The following is a 19,895-nucleotide window of genomic DNA, read 5'->3' as shown; positions in this document are numbered from 1 at the left end:
AAAAAGGCGGGAGGGGCGGCGGCGCACGCGCTTTACTGCCGCTTCTGCGCATGCGCATGGCGGGCACCCTCGCCTAAACTGCTCCTGCACTTTTTGCGCATGCGCCGCCGGGTTTGCCTCGCGCAGCCCGCGCGTGCGCCTTGCGCGTCAATCGTGCTATCGCGCATGTGCAGAGCCTCCATTTCATATCTGCGCATGCGCCTTGTCTCCCCGGAAGCCACCGCGCATGCGCCTTGCGTCTCCACGGCGTCTCTGCGCATGCGCCTTGTGCCCCCCCCCCCCAATATGGGGCAACCCAACGATTTTGGGGGGGGGGGGGGGGGGGGAAGAGAGAATTGTGACATAAATGAATTTATTAATTGATTTCGCTTTAATTAATTCTTTTGTATTAATTAACCCCCCCCCAACCCCAACCCCCAACCTTACAACCTCTATGGGGTCACAGCCCCCAAAGCCTACAGGGACAAAGGGTCGTGACCCCTGGGGGTCAAAGGTCACGGGGTCAGCCCCCCCCTCTGGGGGGTCAAATGTCATTTCCAAGGGGTCAGGGGTCAGCCCTATGGGGGTCCAAGGGTCAGCCCCTAGATGGGGTCAGGGGTCAGTCTTATGGGGTCACAGCCCCCAAACCCTATGAGGTCAAGGGGTCGTGACCCCTGGGCTTCAAAGGTCACGGGATCAGCCCTCTGGGGGTCAAAGGTCATCCCCACGGGGTCAGGGGTCAGCCCCTACGGGGGTCAGATGTTCAACCCCTATGGGGCCAGCACTATGGGGTCACAGCCCCCAGACCCTATAAGGTCAAGGGGTGGCTGCCCTTATGGGGAGGTCAAAGGTCACGGGCGTGGGGTCAGAGGTCACGGGCGTGAGGTCAAAGGTCAGCCCCTCTATAGAGCCAGGGGTCAGCCCCACGCAGCGCTCACTGGGTCAGCCCTATGGGGTCAGCCCTATGGGGTCGCAGCCCCCAGACCCTGTAAGGTCAAAGGGCGGCTGCCCTTGAGGGGGGTCAAAGGTCACGGGAGTGAGGTCAAAGGTCAGCCCCTCTATAGAGCCAGGGGTCAGCCCCACACAGCGCTCACAGGATCAGCCCTACGGGATCGCAGCCCCCAGACCCTATAAAGTCAAGGGGCGGCCGCCCTGGGGGGGGGTCAAAGGTCACGGGGGTGGGGTCAAAGGTCAGGCGCGGAGCACCAGGCGGCGGTAGGCGGCGTTCATCTGCTCGAGGAAGATGAAGGTGAGGACGGTGTGGGGCCCCAGGCGGGCGTAGTACGGGGTGAAGCCCTTCCAGAGGCTGAAGAAACCCTCGTGCCGAATCACCTTCAGCAGCACGTCCTGAGGGGTCAAAGGTCACGGGGTCACCGGGGTCAGAGGTCACGGGGGGGAGGGGACTGAGGGTCATGGGATCAATGGGGTCAAAGGGTGAAGGGTTAAAGGGGCTGTGGGGTGGGGCCAGGGGTAAAGGGATCAAAAGGTCAGGGGTCAAAAGGTCAGGGGTCAAAAGGTCACGGGGTCACCGGGGTCAGAGGTCACATGGCCAAGGGGTCTGAGGGTCGCAGGGTCAATGGGGCACAGGTTAAAGGGGCTGGGGTCAGGGTTCATGGGGTTGATAGGTCAGGGGTCAAAAGGTCACAGGGTCACTGGAGTCAGAGGTCACGGGGTCAATGGGGTCACGGGGTTCCAGTGGAAAGGGAGCCAAGGGGTCGGGGGTCACGGGACGAGGGGGACGGGGTCATAGGGTCATGGGGTCAGGGGTCGGGGTCAAGGGTCACGGGGTCAAGGGTCAAAGGAGTCTAGGGGTCAGTGTGCAAAGAACAAAGGGTGGGGGGCCAAGGGTCACAGAGGTAAAGGGATGGGGGTCACCGGGTCGAGGTCAAAGGTCACGGGGTCAGAGGTCAAAGGTCACAGGGCGCTCACCAGCCCGTTGCGGTACTCGGGTTTGCCATCGATCATCCGCATGTTCTGGATGCTGCGGGGACACGGAACTCACTTATGGGGCAGAGCTTCACTTGTGGGGCAGAACCAAACTTGTGGGGCACTGCATCACTTGTGGGGCAGAGCATCACTCACTTATGGGGCAGAACAGAGCCCCATAAGGTGACAGGAATGCTACTTATGTGGCAGACCATCACTTATGGGTCCAGCCCCACACTTATGGGTCCCGCCCCACTTATTGGTCCTGCACCACATTTATGGGTCCCACCCCACACTTACGGGTCCTACCCCACACTTATGGGTTTCACCCCACACTTACGGGTCCTACCCCCCACTTATGTATCCCACCCCCCATTTATGGGTCTGCCCCACACTTGTGGGTTCCACCCCACATTTATGGGTCCTGCTCCCCACTTGTGGGTCTGCCCCCCACTTGTGGGTCCCACCCCCACTTGTGGGTCTGCCCCCCACTTGTGGGTCCCACCCCCCCACTTATGTGTCCCACCCCCACTTGTGGGTCTGCCCCCCACTTGTGGGTCCCACCCCCCACTTATGTGTCCCACCCCCACTTGTGGGTCTGCCCCACACTTGTGGGTCCCGCACCGGGTCTTGGCGATGTCGACAGGCATGGAGGCGGCGGTGGTGACGAGGCCGCTGATCATACTGGCACAGAAGTGGCACAAGATGTCGTCCCGGAAATACCCTGCGAGACCCCCCCCCAATTAGTAACGCCTCGGACCCCCCCCACAGACCCCCACGCCAAGAACCCCCCCTCCACCCCCCACATCCCCCAATATTGGGCACCAAGACCACCCCAGACCCCCAAAATTGGGGACCAGAACCCCGCTGGGACCCCCATAGTCGTCCCCCCCCCCCCAGGACCCCCGAATCTACCCCCCAGACCCCCAATTTTGGGGACCACGACCCCCCCATCCCCCTCTATCTCCCCTTTTGGGGACCAGGACCCCCCCGGGACCCCCAAATCCCCCCCAAGGCCCCCAATTCTGGGGACCAAGACCCCCACATCCCCCCTACTCCCCCATTTTGGGGACCAGGACCCCCCTATGACCCCCAAATCCATCCCAGGACCCCCATAACTCCCCCAAGACCCCCAATTTTGGGGACCACGACCCCCCCATCCCCCCCTACTCCCCCATTTTGGGGACCAGGATCCCCTGGGACCCCCAATACCCCACCCAAGACCCCCATATGGACCCCCCAGACCCCCAATTTTGGGAACCAAGACCCCCACATCCCCCCTACTCCCCCATTTTGGGGACCAGAACCCCCCCAAGACTCCCAAATCCCTCCCAGGACCCCCATATCCCCCCCCCAGACCCCCAATTCTGGGGACCAAGACCCCCCATCCCCCCCTACTCCCCCATTTTGGGGATCAGGACCCCCCCCAAGACCCCCAATTCTGGGGACCAAGACCCCCCATCCCCACTACTCCCCCATTTTGGCTACCAGAACCCCCCCTGTGACCCCCAAATCCTTTCCAGGACCCCCGTAACTCCCCCAAGACCCCAATATCTCCCCCCCTCCACCCCCAAGACCCCCAATTTTGGGCCCCCCCCCCTCACCGGAGTCGAGGAGGAACTGTTTGGACTGGGAATAGGAGGCCAGCTGCGCCGCGTTCACCACCACCGCCCGCGCCATCGTGGGGCCACAGCCCTGGGGGAGGCAAAATTTGGGGGGGGGGGGGCAAAATGGGAGAGTTTGGTGGGGGGGGATGACACACTGGGACCCCCCCCCCCCCCCCGTAATTCCCCATCCACCAGTATTAGGGACCTGGATCCCCCCCATCCCTCGTAGACCCTCAAAATTGGGGACCACGATCCCCCCCCCCCCCCCATCCCTGATAGACCACCAATGTTAGGGATATGGCCCCCCCCCAGAATTGGGGACCAGGACGCCCCCCCCATCCCTGATGGACCCCCAATATTGGGGATACGGCCCCCCCCCATCCCAAAATTGAGGACCAGGACCCCCCCCATCCCCCATAGACCCCCTATGTAGGGATATGGACCCCCCCAGGACCCCCCCCACCCTAAAATTGGGGATCAGGACCCCCCCCATCCCCTACAGACCCCCAATAGTGGGGACCTGGATTCCCCCCCATCCCCCAATATTAGAAACCAAGACCCCCCCCTTGTGCCCCCCCCCCCAAAAAAGAAATTGAGGACCCCCCATCTTTGAGACCCCCCCCCCCACCCCCAACATCGCAGACTCCCCATCTCTAGGATCCCCCATCCCCCAGTATTAAGGATCAGGACCCCCCCCATCCACCCCAAACCCCCAAACCTGACATCAGGACCCCCCCTGGGCCCTTCCGTCACCCCCCCCCCCAAACAAATTGAGGACCCCCCCCCCAAATTTACCCTCCATAGGGTGAGGACCCCCTCCTCCCTCACGATCCGCACCAGGGCGTCAAACACGTTGCGATACCCGCGGCGCTCGGCAGGGGGCAGCCTTGAGTCGAGGGGGGGGGGCAGGGAAATTGAGGAGGGGGCTTCGCCACAAAACCGCCCCCCATCGCCTACAGACCCCAATATTGGGGACCGGGACCCCCCGTGGGACCCCCTTACCCCCCCCAGACCCCAACACTGAGGACCACGACCCCCCCAGGACCCCCTTATCTCCCCCAGACCCCAATATTGGGGACCAGGACCCCCCAGGACTCCCTGATCTCCCCCTGGGACCCCCCACATCCCCCCCCAAAAACCCCCAATCTTGGGGACCAGGACCTCCCACTTCCCAGTATCGTGCCTCCCCATTGGATGCAGACCCACACCTCTCAATATCGTGGCTCCCTATTGGATGCAGACCCCCCACCCCTCAATATCATGGCTCCCCATTGGGTGCAGACCCCCCACACCCCAACATCTTGGCTCCCCATTGGATGAGTATAGCTGAGAGTCTGCCCATTAGGATGGGGGTCTCCCCATTTCCGGGGGTCCTCACCGCCCATGCGCTGTCATCCTGATCCCCATGAAGACCCCCACTGACCCCCTATCCCCAGTATTGGGGACCAGGACCCCCACTTCCCAGTATCGTGGCTCCCCATTGGATGCAGACCCCCCACCCCCCAACATCGTGGCTCCCCATTGGGTGGCAATGGCTGGGGGTCTCCCCATGAGGGTGGGGGTCCTCACCTCCCATCCGCCATCATCCTGATCAGCGCCACCTCGGCGGGGGCCCCCCCGAAGACCCCCATTGACCCCCTACTCCCAATATTGGGGACCAGGACCCCCACTTCCCAGTATCGTGGCTCCCCATTGGATGCAGACCCCCCACCCCCCAACATCGTGGCTCCCCATTGGGTGGCTATGGCCAGGGGTCTCCCCATTTCCGGGGGTCCTCACCTCCCATCTGCCGTCATCCTGATCAGCGCCACCTCGGCGGGGGCCCCCACAAAGACCCCCATTGACCCCCCACCCCCAATATTGGGGACCAGGACCCCCCCTTACTCCCCATAGACCCCAATATTGGGGACCCGGACCCCCCACTTCCCAGTATCGTGGCTCCCCATTGGATGCAGGCCCCTCACCCTTCAATATCATGGCTCCCCATTGGGTGCAGACCCCCCACCCCCCAACATCGCGACTCCCCATTGGGTGGCAATGGCCGGGGGTCCCCCCGTGAGGGTGGGGGTCCTCACCTCCCATCCGCCGTCATCCTGATCAGCGCCACCTCGGCGGGGGTCCCCACGAAGGCCCCCGTTGCCCCCGCGGTCATCCCGACGGCCGCCTTGGTGAGGAACCCCGGGGGGGTCCCGTCGGCCCCCGCCAGCCGCTCCAGCAGGACGGTGTAAATCCCCAGGCGAGTCGTCGTGTACGTGGCCTGGCGCAGCAGGCCGGCCGACAGCCTGCGGGGGGCGGGGGGGAGGGGGGAGTGGGGGGGAAATATGGGGTGAGATGTGGGGCACAGATGGGGGGTGGGGTGGGAGGTGAAATATGGGGTGAGATGGGGGGAAGAGATGGGGGGGTGGGGGGTAGAAATAGGGGGTGAAACGTGGGGTAGAGATGGGGGGCGGGGGGTAGAAATGGGGGGTGAGATGTGGGGCAGAGATGGGGGGTGGAAATATGGGGTGAGATTTGGGATAGAGATGGGGGGTGAGGGGTGGGGTGGGGGGCGGAAATATGGGGAGAGATGGGGGGGCAGGGGGTAGAAATAGGGGGTGGGATGTGGGGCAGATGGGGGGTGGGGGGTGGAAATATGGGGTGAGATGTGGGATAGAGATGGGGGGTGGGGGGGGCGGAAATATGGGGTGAGATGTGGGATGGGGGGTGGAAATAGGGGGTGAGATTTGGGGTAGAAATAGGGGGGGCAGAGGGTGGAAGTATGGGGTGAGATGGGGGGCAGAGATGGGGGGTGGGGGGTGGAGTGGGGGGTGAAAATATGGGGTGAGATGTGGGATGAGATGTGGGGTAGAGAGGGGTGAGTGTGGGGGTGGAGATGTGGGGCAGAGGTGTGGTGTGGGGCAGGGACAACATGTGGGGTGGGGTGCTATGGGTCCCTATGGGGCACTGTGGGATCCAATAGGGTCCCTATGGGGCAGCTATGGCTCCCTATGGATCAATATGGGTCCCTATGGGTCTCTATGGGGTCCCAATAGGGTCCCTATGGGGCAGCTATGGGTCCCTATGGGTCTTTATGGATCTCTATGGGTCCCTATGGGGTCTCAATAGGGTCCCTATGGGGCTCTGTGGGGTCTCCATGTGTCCCTATATACTCATATATGTCCCTATGAGTCCCCACAGCTCCCGATGTCACCCTATGGCTCCCTATGGCTCCCTATATGTCCCCACACTCCCTATATGTCCCCACACGTCCCTATATGTCCCCACACTCCCTATACGTCCCCACACTCCCTATATGTCCCCACACGTCCCTATATGTCCCCACGGCTCCCTCCGTGCCCTTATGTGTCCCCACACGTCTCCCCGTGTCCCTATATGTTCCTCTATGCCCCTATATGCCCCCATACGTCCCCATACGTCCCCACCCATCCTTATGTGCCACCACCCGTCCCTATGTGTCCCTACATGCCCTCACCTGTCCCTATATGCCCCCATATGTCCCTAAATGTCTCCATATGCCCCTATATGTCCCTATATGCTCCATATGTCCCTATACGCCCCCATACATCCCTATATGCTCCATATGTCCCTATACACCCCAATATGTTCCTATATGTTCCTATATACCCCCATACACCTCTATATGTCCCCATACGCCCCTGTATGCCCCTATATGCCCCCATACATCCCTATATACCCCATATGTCCCTATATGCCCCCATACGCCCCTATATGTCCCTATACGCCCCCATACATCCCTATACATCCCTGTATGTCCCCATACGTCCCTATGCGCCCCCATACACCCCTATATGTCCCCATACGTCCCTATGCGCCCCCATACACCCCTATATGTCCCCATACGTCCCTATACGTCCCCATACGTCCCTATATGTCCCCATACGCCCCCATACCCCCCCGGTACCCGGTGTAGATGCCGCGCACGCCCTCGCGCCGCAGGATGGCGGCCACGGCGTGGACGCTGCTCCGGTACTCGCGGCTCCGCCCCCCGGCGCCGCTCAGCTGCATGCGGTTCTTCACCAGGTCCAGCGGCTGCACGAACACCGTGGCGCCCATCCTGGAGGGGGGGAAACGCGGACAGCGGCCCCTAGCGGCGCATCGCGGGACTGCAGCCTCGTAGAACCGCCGCCCCATACGATTGAATTGGCGCCCCATAGCATCGCCCCATAGAACCGAATTGGCGCCCCATAGCATCGCCCCATAGAACCGAATTGGCGCCCCATAGCATCACCCCATAGAACCGCCGCCCCATAGAACTGCCGCCCCATAGAACCGAATTGGCACACCATAGCATCACCCCATAGAACCGCCGCCCCATAGAACCGAATTGGCGCCCCATAGAACTGCCGCCCCATAGAACTGCCACCCCATGGAACTGCCACCCCATGGAACTGCCACCCCATAGAACCAAATTGGCACCCCATAGCATCACCCCATAGAACCGAATTGGCGCCCCATAGCATCACCCCATAGAAGTGCCGCCCCATAGAACTGCAGCCCCATAGAACTGCAGCCCCATAGAACCGCCGCCCCATAGAACCGAATTGGCACACCATAGCATCACTCCATAGAACCGCCGCCCAATAGAACCGAATTGGCGCCCCATAGAACTGCCGCCCCATAGAATCGAATTGGCGCCCCATAGCATCACCCCAAAGAACTGCCACCCCATAGAATTGAATTGGCACCCCATAGAACTGCCGCCCCATAGCACCATCACCCCATAGAATTGAATTGGCACCCCATAGAACTGCCGCCCCATAGAACTGAATTGGCACCCCATAGCATCACCCCATAGAACCGCCACCCCATAGAACCGCCGCCCCATAGAACTGCAGCCCCATAGAACCGCCACCCCATAGAACTGAAGCGGCGCCCCATAGAACTGCCGCCCCATGGAACCATCACCCCATAGCACAGTCACCCCATAGAATTGTCACCACCCCATAGACTTGTCGCCCCATAGCATCGCCACCGCCCCACAGAACTGTCACCCCACAGCATCATCACCCCATAGAACAGCCGCTCCATAGCAGCATCACCCCATAGCGTCACCCCATAGAACTGTCACCCCATAGCAGCGTCACCACCCCACATCCCCCCCATCCCATAACTCTTCCCAGCCCCATAACCTCCCCTCCCACCCCATAACCTCCTCCACCCCATAAATCCCCACCCCATAACCCCCCCCAGCCCCACAACCTCCCCTCCCACCCAATAACCCCCCCCCACCCCATAACACCCCCCTACCCCCAAAATCCCCCCCCCATCCTATTACCCCCCCCAGGCCCCATAACCTCCCCTCCCACCCCGTAACCCCAGACAGCCCCACATCCCATTAATCCCCCCACCCCATAAACCCCCCCCATCCCCATAACCTTCCCCCCAATCCCATAACCCCCCCCCAAGCCCCATAGCCCCCCACCCCATAAGCCCCCCCAGGCCCCATAACCCCCTCTCCCAGCCTGTAACCCCCCCAGGCCCACATCCCCTCACCCTATAAACCCCCGCTCCATAACCCTCCCCCATAAATCCCCCCCCATCCCATAAACCCCTCACCCCATAACCCCCCCCACCCCATGACCCCCCCACCCCATAAATCCCCCTCCCATCCCAAAGCCTCCCCCCCATCCCATAACCCCCCTTCACCCCATAACCTCCCCTCCAGCCCCACATCTCCTCACCCAATAACCCTCCCACACCATAAATGCCCCCCCAGCCCCATAACCTCCCCCCCATCCCATAACCCCCCCCCACCCCATAAATCCCCCCCCCAGCCCCATAAACCCCCATCCCAAAGCCCCCCCCACCCCATAAACCCCCCCTCACCCCATAACCCCCCCCACCCCATAAATGCCCCCCATCCCAAAGCCCCCCCCCACCCCATAAATCCCCCCCCACCCCATAACCCCCCATCCCAAAGCCCCCCCCACCCCATAAACCCTCCACCCCATAAATCCCCCCCACCCCAAAGCCCCCCCCCATAACCCTCCCCACCCCAACCCCCCCCCCCTTAACACCCCTCCCCCCCCTGGCAGCCCCCCCTCACCCCGCCAATCCCCCGAAGAGGAACTTGACGGCTTTGGGGGAGCTCTGCGGTCGCTCCGCCGCCATCTTGGCCCGGGGGAGGGGGGGGGGGGTCACCGGGGGGGTCAGCGGAGCTTTTTTTTAGGGGGGGGGGCACCGGGGGGGGGCAACGGGGCCGCGCGGCCCCAAGGTGACTCCGGGGGGGGGGGGGGGGGAGGAGGCTGCGCGCGCACCGCGGGGCGGGGCTTTTAAGGAGGCGTGGTCAGAAGCCACGCCCCCCTCTCTTCCCCATTGGTCGACTCTTAGGGAAGAGGCGTGGCCGTGAGAAGAGAGAAGGGCTGAGAGCGGCTTTAGCCACGCCCCCCGTACTCCCATTGGTCGCCGTAAAGGAAGGGGCGTGGTCTCGATAGGTGGGTGGGACGGAGTGCACTCCCATTGGCTGTCGGTGCGGTTGGAGGCGGGGACATCGAGAGGTGGGCGGGGTTAAGTGCGCTTTCAGCCCCGCCCTCCCGCGCTCCTATTGGCTGAGCGGCGCGGCGGCGGGAAGGGCGCGAGTGGGCGTGGCCTGGCGCTGCTCTCGCGCTGCTCTCGCGAGAGTCGCCGCCATGTTGGTGTCTTGGGGGGGGGGGCACTGGGAGGCGCTCTGTCCGTACTGGGAGGCACTGGGAGCAACTGGGATTCATGGTGTCCGTACTGGGAGGCGCTGTAACTGTAGTGGGCTGCACTAGGAGGCACTGGGACTCACTGTGTTTATACTGGGAGGCACTGGGCTCTGCTGGGCATCGTCGTGTCCATACTGGGACGTACTGGGAGCAACTGGGAGTCGTTCTGTCCGTACTGGGAGCAACTGGGCAGCTCTCTGGCTGTACTGGGCTGAACTGGGAGTTGTTCTGCCCATACTGGTCTGTACTGGGAAGCAATCAGTCCATACTGGGTTGTACTGGGAGTCACTCTATCCATACTGGTCTGTACTGGGAGGCAATCTGTCCCATACTGGTCTGAACTGGGAGGCAATCAGTCCATACTGGGAGGCACTGGGAGTCGTTCTCCCCATACTGGGAGGAACTGGGCTGTACTGGAGCCCCCCCCCCCCAGTATCCTCAGTCCACCTCCCAGTGCCCCCCCCAAACTGAGACCCCCCCCCCAGTTTCCCCAATCCACCCCCCATCGCCCCCCCCCCACTAAAACCCCCCCACCCAGTGGTCGCCCCCCCCCACCCTCCCCCAAACTCCGACCCCCCCCCCAGTATCCCCAATCCATCTCCCAGTGCCCCCCCCACCAAACTGAGACCCCCCCCATCCTCCCCCATTGCCCCCCCTACTAAAATACCCCCCCCAACAGGAACCCATCCCAGTTCCGCCCCCCCAAACTGAGACCCCCCCCCCAGCGTCCCCAATTTACCCCCATTGCCCCCCCACCCAACAGGAACCCCTCCCAGTACCCCCCCCACATTGGACCCCCCCATTCCAATGCCCCCCCCACTAAATTGTGACCCCCCACCCAGTATCCCCAATCCACTTCCCAGTGCCCCCCCCCCCGAATCCCCAATCCACCTCAGTGCCCCCCCCCACTAAAATACCCCCCCTTCCAATTCCCTCCCCCCCCCCACTGTCCCCAATCCATCTTCCAGTGCCCCCCCCCCCATTCCAGCATCCATCTTCCCCCCCCCCAAACTGTGACCCCCCCGCCCCCAGCGTCCCCAATCCACCCCCATTGTCCCCCCCACCCAACTGGGACCCCTCCCAGTGCCCCCCCCCCCCACTGCACTGCTCCCCCCCATAATGCCCCCCCCAATAACCCCAATCCACCTCCCAGCGCCCCCCCCCAAACTGGGAATCCCCCCCCATCCCAGTGCCCCCCCCATTCCCGTTTGCCCCCCACCCCAATTTCTCCCCCATTCTCCCCCCACCCCAGTCCCCCCCCCAATCCCGTTCCCCCCCCACCCCAGTTGCCCCCCCAAGCCCATACAACTCCCAGCATCTCCCCATCCCCCCCCCCCGCCCTGACTCACCCCGGGGGGGGCAGGAAGCTCCGCTCACCACCGCTTCCCTTATAAGGTCACAGAGCTGCCCTGACCCCCCCCCCCCCCCGTCCCGGTGCCCCCCCCTCCCCACACACCACATCCGCCCCATAGACACAGCAACCGAAGCGGGGGGGGCACTCTTGGTGGGTGGGGCCCACCAACCCCACCCTTCCCCCTTTAAGGTGCGGCGCAGGGTGGGGCCCACCACGCGGCAAAGCGCGGCGGACTTTACCCCCCCCACTCCCCCCCCCCCCCCCCCCCATTTAAAGGGGCAACGCGCGCCAACTCCCTCCACCCATTTAAAGGGACAGAACGCGTCCCCAAGGAAGTTTATTGCCCCCCCCCGCCCGATTAAAAGTAGCAGGATGTGCCCCCCTCCCCCCCCCCATTTAAAAGGGCCAGGCGCCCTTTAAAGGAGGGGCTGAGGTGTGGTTCCCCCCCCCCCCCCCCCCCCCGCGTTTAAAGGGGCAGAGGAAGTCCCCCGAGGGAAACATTTATTGCCCCCCCCTCCCTGAATTAAAAGGGCGGGACCATTTTAAAGGGGAAAGATGCGGTCCCCCCCCCCCTTTTAAAGGGGTAGGATAACATTTAGACGGGCGAGATGCACCCCCTCCCCATTTAAAGGACCATCTATCACCCCCCCATTTAAAGGGGCAGCAGCCAGCCCCAAGGAGGAAATTCATTGCCCCCCCCCCTTTAAAGGGGCAGCACACCACTAAAAAGGGGCAAGGTGCAGTGGTCCCCCCCCCATTTAAAGGGGCAGGACGCCATTAAAAAGGGCAGCATGTGGTCCCCCTTCGCGCCCCCACCATTTTAAGAGGCAGGACACCCTTAAAAGGGGCGAGATGCAGTGGTCCCCTCCCCCAGCCCCCCAACCCCATTTAAAGGGCCGGCAGCCTTTCCCAAGGAGGAAATTTACTTCCCCCCCCCCTCCCCGCTTAAAGGGACAGCACACCATTAAAATAGGCAACATACGACCCCCACCCCTTACCCCTCCCCCCCTCACTTAAAGGGGCAACGCGCCATTAAAAGGGGGCAATACACACCTCCCCCCCCCCCCCACCTCAATTTAAAGGGCCAGCAGCCTTCCCCAAGAAGGAAGTTTATTGCCCCCCCATTTAAAGGGACAGCACACCATTAAAAACGGGCAAGGTGCAGCGCTGCCCCCCCCCCCCGCCCCCCCTCCAATTTAAAGGGCCAGCAGCCTTCCCAAGGAGGAAGTTTATTGCCCCCCCCCTCCCCTCCCCCCACTTAAAGGGACAGCAAACCGTTAAAAAGGGGCAAGGTGCAGCGCTGCCCCTCCCCCCCCCCGCTCCCCCAGCCCCCCCCCCCTCCCCCCATTTAAAGGGCCAGCAGCCTTCCCCAAGGAGCAGGTTTATTATTGCTGCCGGCAGCGCGGGGTTGGGGGAGGGGGGAGGGGGGGGGGGAGCGTGACAAGGGAGGGGGGGGGGGGGCACGGTGCGTGTGTGAGGAGGGGGGTTGGGGGAGGGGGGGGGGGCAGGCGGTGGGACCCCCCCTCAGTACTGGGAGCGCCGCAGGTGATTGGCCATCTCGTAGCACTTCTTGTTGACGCAGCCGCCGTGAACGCCTTCCTTGCCCATCACCAACACTATCGCTGTTATGGGGGGGGGCACACGGTTAGGGGGGGGGCTGGTAAAGGGGGGGGGTCATAAGGTGGGGGGAGGGGAAGGGGGGAGTCGTGGAGCGGGGGGTGAGAATGAGGGGGGGTGAGAGGGAGGTGGTGGGGGCACAAAGTTAAGGGGGCATCCATAATGGGGGGGGGGAGTCATGGAGTGGGTGGTGAAAATGGGGGGGGACACAAAGTCGGGGGGGTCCATAATGTGGGGGGAGGGGGGAAATCATGGAGTGGGTGGTGGGAATTTGGGGGGGGGACATGACACAAGAGGGTGGTGGTAGGGGGCATAAAGTCGGGGGGGTCCATAATGTGGGGAGGGGGGGCGGCTGGGGTGGGGGGGAAGATATGGAGTGGGTGGTGAGAATGGGGGGGGGAAATGAGGGGGCACAAAGTTGGGGGGGGGGCAAAACGTAGGGAGAGGGGGGGGAGGGGAAGGGGGGAATCGTGGAGTGGGTGGTGGGAATCTGGGGGGGGGGTCAGAGGGGCCCCCATAATTTGGGGGGGGTCGGCTGGCGAGAGATGAGGGGATTGATGGAGAATAGAAGGGGGGGGACACAAATCTGGGGGGTTGGGGGAGGCCCTGATAATATGGGGGGGTCAGCTGGGGGGGGAGGGGAGGTGGGAGTCGTGGTGTGGGTGCTGGGAATGGGGGTGGGGGGCTGTGTAATGTGGGGGAGTCAGGGGGAGTCATGGTACTGAGATTGGGGGGGGATCAGAGGGACATGGGGGGGCATTCCCTATAATGTGGGGGGGTCGGGGGGCCTATAATATGGGGGGAAAGGTGAGGTTTGTTGGGGGGGGGGAAGGGGGTGGAAGCTGAGTATGGGGGGGGGCCACAAAGCAGGGAAGGGGGGCTGTAATGTGGGGGGGGGGGTCTCATGGTGTAAATGCTGAGAAGGGGGGGGTGGGATCAGAAAGACGTGGGGGGCCCCATTAATTATGGGGGGGGTCGGGGGGTCAGCTGTGGGGAGGGGGGGTCACGGTGAGGCTGCTGAGAATGATGGGGGGGTCTGTGGGTGGAGTGGGAGAGTTTGGGGGCGGGGGGGAGCAGAGAGATGAGAGCAACGATGGGGCAGGAAGTGGGGGGGGAACGATGGGGCAGGAAGTGGTTGGAGGGGGGAACAGGAAGTGGGGGACAGGAAGTGGGGTTAGAGGGGCAGAGGGGGACAGGAAGTGGAAATCTAGGGGTATACGAGGGGGAAACAGGAAGTGGGGGGGAGGGGGTCAGAGAAACAGGAAGTGGGGGTCCGGGGAGGTTAGGGGACAGGAAGTGGGGGCCTGGGTGGGGGGCGTCACACACTCCTGGTGGGAGGGGGTCAGGGGGGGCTTCCAACCACTCTCAGTGGTGCTGGGGGGCACGGGGGGGGGGGGTGGTTGCAATTGTTTCATAGTATGGGGGGAGCAAGATGGGGGGGAGTCAATCATTCTTATTGGTGGGGAGGGGGGGAAATGGTGAGGGTGGGAGGGGGGTTAGGGGGGGGAAATGGTGGGGGGGGGGGAGGAGGGGAAATGGTGAGGGTGGGGGTCCCTTGATGGCATGGGGGGGTACGGGTGGGGGGGGGTCACAATCACGCTGGATAGTACAGGGGGGGTCCAGGGGGGTCCCAGGCACTCTCGATGGTACAGGGGGGCTACGGGGAGGGGGGAGGTCCCACAGGGAGGTTATGGGGGGGGGGTGGTCACAGACATTCTGGACAGTACCAGGGTGGGGGGGAAGGGGGGGTTGGCAATCACTCTTTATGATAACAAGGGAGTATGTGGGGGGGGGAGAGGGGGTCCCAGTCACTCCGGATAGTAAAGGTGGGGCACGGGGGGGGGTTACGGGTACTCTGGATGGTGCAGGGGGGAGTATGGGGGGGGTCAAAATCACTCTGGATGGTATGGGGGGGTGGGGAATCACTCTTGATGATATCAATGGGAAATGAGAGGGTGGGGGGGTCATGGCCTCTCTGGATGGTACTGGGGGGGAAGTGAGTGGGTCCAGTCACTCTTACTGGTCCTGGGGGAGGAGGGGGGGTTATAGGGGGGTCCAGGACTCACTCTTGTTGGTGATGGTGGCGGTGATGTTGTAGGTGGGCGCCCCGGCGGTGCTTTTGGTCCGCAGATCCATGGTGTGTTCCCCATCCACCAGCAGAGAATCCCGGATGACGGAGCACTTCTGCCCTCCCAACGTCAGCCCGTTCACCAGCAGAGCTCCGCGCTCCGGAGACACCAACGCGTTCACCTCGGCGGGCTGGGGGGGGAGGCAAGGGGGTAAGCGACCCCAGGGAGACGCTCTACCCACCCCTCCCCAACTCTACTGCCCCCCCAGCATCAGCGCATTGACACCAACCTTGGAGGACTGAGGGGCAGGGAGGCACTAAGCGACCCCAGGGTGACACTCTACCCACCCCCCACACTCTACTGCCCTCCCAGCGGCAGCCCATCGACACCAATCCCAGAGGGCTGAGGGGCAGGGGTCACTAAGTGACCCCGCCGCGACGCTCTACCCAACCCTCCCCCACTCTACTGCCCTCCCAGCGGCAGCCCATTGACACCAACCTCGGAGGGCTGAAGGGCAGGGGGGCACTAAGCGACCCCAGGGTGACGCTCTACCCACCCCTACCCCCACACTCTTCTGCCCTCCCAGCTTCAGCCCATTCACCAGCAGAACGCCATCAACGCGCCCACCTTGGAGGGCTGAGGGGCAGGGGGGCGCTGAGCGACGGTGGGGCGACACTCTACCCACCCCCCCACTCTACTGCCCTCCCAGCATCAGCCCGTTAACACCAGTCTTGGAGGACTGAGAGGCAGGGGAGCGCTAAGTGACCCCAGGGCGACACTCTACCCACCCCCCCACTCTACTGCCCTCCCAGCGGCAGCCCATTGACACCAACCTCGGAGGGCCGAGGGGCAGGGGGGCGCTAAGCGACCCCGGGGCGACGCTCTACCCACCCCCACCGGAAGCCCCTCCTCCCCCCTCCTCCACACGCGGAAGTCGCCGCATTCCGCGCATTTTTATGGCCCCCCCCCCACCCCCCTCCTCCCCCCCTCGTGCTCTCGGTTCCTCCCCGGGTGAATGGAGGGGGGGGGGGGTGGAGAGATGGGGGGGCAGGGCCACGCTGGCAGAGCGAGGATGCATTTTTCTGCCTTTTTTGTCCCGGTTCGGCCCGGTGGTTTTTGTGTGTGTGTGTGTTGGGGGGGGCAGAGGGATGTGTGCCCCCCCTCCCCATAGAAAGCAATGGGTATGGAAAGGGGTGGGAGGGGGGGGGTGGGACACGACCCTCAGATTCGCCCCAAAATGCACACGTGGGGGGGGGGGGAAGGGGAAGTCCTCAGGTTTGGCCCTAAAATCCCCCAGATTTGGTCTGAAATCCCCCAGATTCGCCCCCAAAATCCCTCAGGTTCACCCCAAAATCCCTCAGATTTGGCCCCACATGGACACGGGGGGGGGGGGGGTGAGGGTCCAAAATCCCTCAGATTCGCCCCCAAAATCCCTCAGATTGGGATCTCTTGTGTCCACGTGGGGCCAAAAGTGCCTCAGATTCGCCCCCAAAATGGACACGGAGACCTAAAACCCCTCAATTTGCCCCCAAAATGAACACGGGAAGACTGGAAAGCACCCAGATTCGCCCCTAAGTGAACGCAGGCGGGCCCAAAGTCTCTCGGATTTGCCCTAAAGCGGCCACGGAGAGCCGAAATCCTTCAGATTCGCCCCAAAGCGAACACAGGTGGACCCAAAGTCCCTCAGATTCAGCCCCAAATCCCTCAATTTACCCCAAAACGGACATGGGAGGGCTCCGAATCCCTCAGATTCGCCCCCAAATCCCTCAGATTCGCCCCGAAACGGACATAGGAGAAAACAAAACCACTTAGATTTGCTCTGAAGTGGACATGGAGACCCCAAATCCCTCCGATTTGCCCCCAAAAAAACATAAGACGACCCCAAATCCCTCCGATTTGACCCAGAATGGACATAGGAAGACACAAAACCACTCAGCTTCACCCTAAAATGAAGACGGAGACCCCAAATCCTTCCAATTCTGCCCTAAATCGCTCACATTCACCCCCATGGGGACACGGAGGGACCCAAAATCCCTGGTTCGGCCCCAAATCCCACCGATTCACCCCAAAATCCCTCAAATTCGCCCCAAAACAGACACAGAAGAAAACAAAACCACTCAGATTTGCTCTGAAGTAGAATGGAGACCCCAAATCCCTCAGATTTGTCCCCAAATCCCCCAGATTTGCCCCCAAACGGACACGAGAGGACCCCAAATCCCTCAGATTTGCCCTAAAGTGGGCACGAAGACCCCAAATCCCTCAGATTCACCCTAAAAATCCCTGAGATTAACCCCGAAAAAGACATAAGATGACCCCAAATCCCTCCGATTTGACCCAGAACGGACACAGGAGGACCCAAAATCCTTCAGATTCGCCCCAAAATGGACATAAGAGAAAAAGGAAGATAAAATCCCCCAGATTCACCCTGAAAACCCCTCAGGTTCGCCCCCAAATCCTCTCAGATTCACCCTAAAAGTGACCACGAGGATCCAAAATCCTTCAGATTTGCCCTAAAGTGGAAATTGAAAGAATGGGGGGGGGTCAAACCCCTGACCTTCGACCCCAAAACCCCTCAGATTTGCCCCAAAATGGACACAAGGGGGTTGGGGAAGGGAACCCCTCAAACGCACCCCCAAAACCCTTCATATTTGCCCCAAAATCCCTCAGATTTCCCCCAAAACAACCATAGGAAGGAGAAGGGGGGAGGGGGGAATAAAAACGCCTCTGGTTCGACCCCAAAACCCCTCAGATTTACCCCAAAGGGGGACAGAAGGGGGGACGGAGGGACCCCAAACCCCACAGATTGACCCTAAGTGTCCACAGGGTGGGGGGTGGGACCCCAAAATCCCTCAGATTCACCCCAAAACGAACACGGGGATGGGGAAAAATGGGGGGGGGAAGGGGGAGGAAACATAGGGTGAGGTGTGGGACCCCCAAAACCCTCAGATCGATCCCAAAACGGACACAGGGATGGGGAAAAATGGGAGGGGGAGGAAGCACGAGGATGGAGTGGGGAGGGGGGGGTTCAAACCCCTCACATTCGGCCCCAAAACCACAGAGATCGACCCAAAATGGCCACAGGGTGGGGGGTGGGACCCCAAAAACCCTCAGATTCACCCCAAAACGGACACAGGGATGGGGAGAAAAGGGGTGTAGGGGGGTTCAAACCCCTCACATTCGGCCCCAAACCACGGAGATCGACCCTAAGTGTCCATAGGGCGGGGGGACAACTCCCAAAATCCCTCAGATTCACCCCAAAACGGACACGGGGGGGAGGGGGGGGGAAGTGAACTGGAGGAGCACAAAACCCCTCAGATTGGGGCCTCAAACCACCTCAGATCGGGCCCCACCCCCCCCCCACACCACCACTTCCTCCCCCCACACCCCCCCCCGCCTTTTCCCGCCCTTTCTCCTCACGCCGTTTCCCGCCCTTTCTCCTCACGCCGCTTCGCGCCCTTTTCCCGCCCGCTCCGTTTCCCGCCCTTTTCAGCCCCCCCCCCCAACCCCACCTCACCTCAGCGCCCTTCCCGCGCTTTTCTCTCCCCTCACCCCCCCCCCCCATCACCACCTCCGTTTCCCCTCACCGTGATGTTAGCGAACGTCTTCCCGGGCGTGGCGGCCCAAACGGCTGGGGTATCTTTGTAACCCACGATGGCGGCGTCTTGGCAGGTCCCGTCCGCCATCAGGCTGTCCACGTACGGCGCCCACCCGCTCATGGCGGCGGCGGCGGCGGACGGAGGGGCGGCGGCGGAAGGGGGGGCGGGGCCTCGCGGTGGGAAGGGGGCGGGGCCTCAGCCGGGCCGGGCGGCGCGTGCGCGGTGCGGGCGGGCGGCGGCGGCGCGGAGGGGTCGAGGGCCGCGCGGCGCCTTTCATAGGGGGAGCGGAGGGGGCGTGGCCGAGAGGGGGCGTGGCTAAAAGGAGGGGGGTGAGGCTGACACGCCCACTCGATTGGACGGCTATGGGGAGGAGGGGCGTGGCCAACGAGTGGCCACGCCCACCGAGGGACTTGTGCCCTTATACGGAGGGGGCGTGGTTAATGCGGGACACGCCCACCGATGCTTTGTGTCCTTATAGGGAGTGGGGGCGTGGTCAGCGCGAGGCCACGCCCAGTTTTCCTGATTCCGCGGCTTTCGGGTGAATGGGGCGTGAGCAGCGAGCTGTATTTGTCCTTATATGGAAACGGGGCGTGGCCAGCACCAGACCACGCCCACTCGCTCCATCTTTAGCGAGGAAACGGTCAATTCGGGACGCAAGCGGTCCATGGATGTTTCTTTGGACGGAGGAGGGGCGTGGTCACCACGAGGCCACGCCCACCGCGGACGCTTTAAACGAGGAAACGGACGAGGCTGTTGTAGCAGGAAATGAGCGCGGTTAGCTCGGCCACGCCCCCTTCGCGCATATGTCCTTACATGGGGAACGCGGGGGGGCGTGGTCAGCGCAAAGCCACGCCCACTGGGTCCGTTACACACGAGGAAGTGGGCGTGGCCAGCTAGGAGCACGTTCACTTCCTGTATGTGTCCTAATATGGAAGCGGGGGCGTGGCTAACGCAAAGCCACGCCCACCACCCGAATGAGCTTATACGACGGCGTGGGCGTGGTCAACTTGTGACACGCCCCGTTATTTGCATGGCTGCGT

General features: G+C 62.6%; 2 protein-coding genes across 2 annotated transcripts; both read right to left on the bottom strand.

Moving 5' to 3' along the window:
• Positions 1 to 382: 382 nt before the first annotated feature.
• Positions 383 to 9,670, bottom strand: SLC25A11 (solute carrier family 25 member 11). Its single transcript, XM_090129388.1, has 8 exons — positions 9,580 to 9,670; positions 7,435 to 7,587; positions 5,588 to 5,794; positions 4,308 to 4,398; positions 3,510 to 3,600; positions 2,530 to 2,629; positions 1,909 to 1,960; positions 383 to 1,326 (listed from the first exon to the last, which is right to left on the bottom strand). Exons 1-8 carry the CDS (start codon positions 9,642 to 9,644, stop codon positions 1,171 to 1,173), a joined length of 915 nt encoding a protein of 304 aa, XP_089985514.1. The 5' UTR covers positions 9,645 to 9,670; the 3' UTR covers positions 383 to 1,170.
• Positions 9,671 to 13,037: 3,367 nt separating this feature from the next.
• Positions 13,038 to 19,084, bottom strand: PFN1 (profilin 1). The gene is made up of 3 exons (XM_090129389.1): positions 18,844 to 19,084; positions 15,257 to 15,449; positions 13,038 to 13,195 (listed from the first exon to the last, which is right to left on the bottom strand). Exons 1-3 carry the CDS (start codon positions 18,973 to 18,975, stop codon positions 13,098 to 13,100), a joined length of 423 nt encoding a protein of 140 aa, XP_089985515.1. The 5' UTR covers positions 18,976 to 19,084; the 3' UTR covers positions 13,038 to 13,097.
• Positions 19,085 to 19,895: the final 811 nt, after the last annotated feature.

Source organism: Phasianus colchicus, chromosome 36, assembly GCF_987193195.1.
Source record: "Phasianus colchicus chromosome 36, bPhaCol1.hap1.1, whole genome shotgun sequence".
Taxonomy (NCBI): Eukaryota; Metazoa; Chordata; class Aves; order Galliformes; family Phasianidae; genus Phasianus; species Phasianus colchicus.
This window is presented reverse-complemented; position numbering and strand designations above follow the sequence as displayed.

What these genes read in the sequence shown, in the direction of transcription:
- SLC25A11 (XM_090129388.1), bottom strand. Translation starts at nt 9,644, where the DNA reads ATGGCGGCGGAGCGACCGCAGAGCTCCCCCAAAGCCGTCAAGTTCCTC. An exon ending in AGGATGACGGCGGATGGGAG is followed by an intron (nt 4,399 to 5,587) that starts GTGAGGACCCCC and finishes CCTCGACTCAAG; the next exon opens with GCTGCCCCCTGCCGAGCGCC. An exon ending in GTCGACATCGCCAAGACCCG is followed by an intron (nt 1,961 to 2,529) that starts GTGCGGGACCCA and finishes GTGTCCCCGCAG; the next exon opens with CATCCAGAACATGCGGATGA.
- PFN1 (XM_090129389.1), bottom strand. Translation starts at nt 18,975, where the DNA reads ATGAGCGGGTGGGCGCCGTACGTGGACAGCCTGATGGCGGACGGGACC. An exon ending in AGACGTTCGCTAACATCACG is followed by an intron (nt 15,450 to 18,843) that starts GTGAGGGGAAAC and finishes CTCCCCCCCCAG; the next exon opens with CCCGCCGAGGTGAACGCGTT. An exon ending in CGCCACCATCACCAACAAGA is followed by an intron (nt 13,196 to 15,256) that starts GTGAGTCCTGGA and finishes CCCCCATAACAG; the next exon opens with CGATAGTGTTGGTGATGGGC.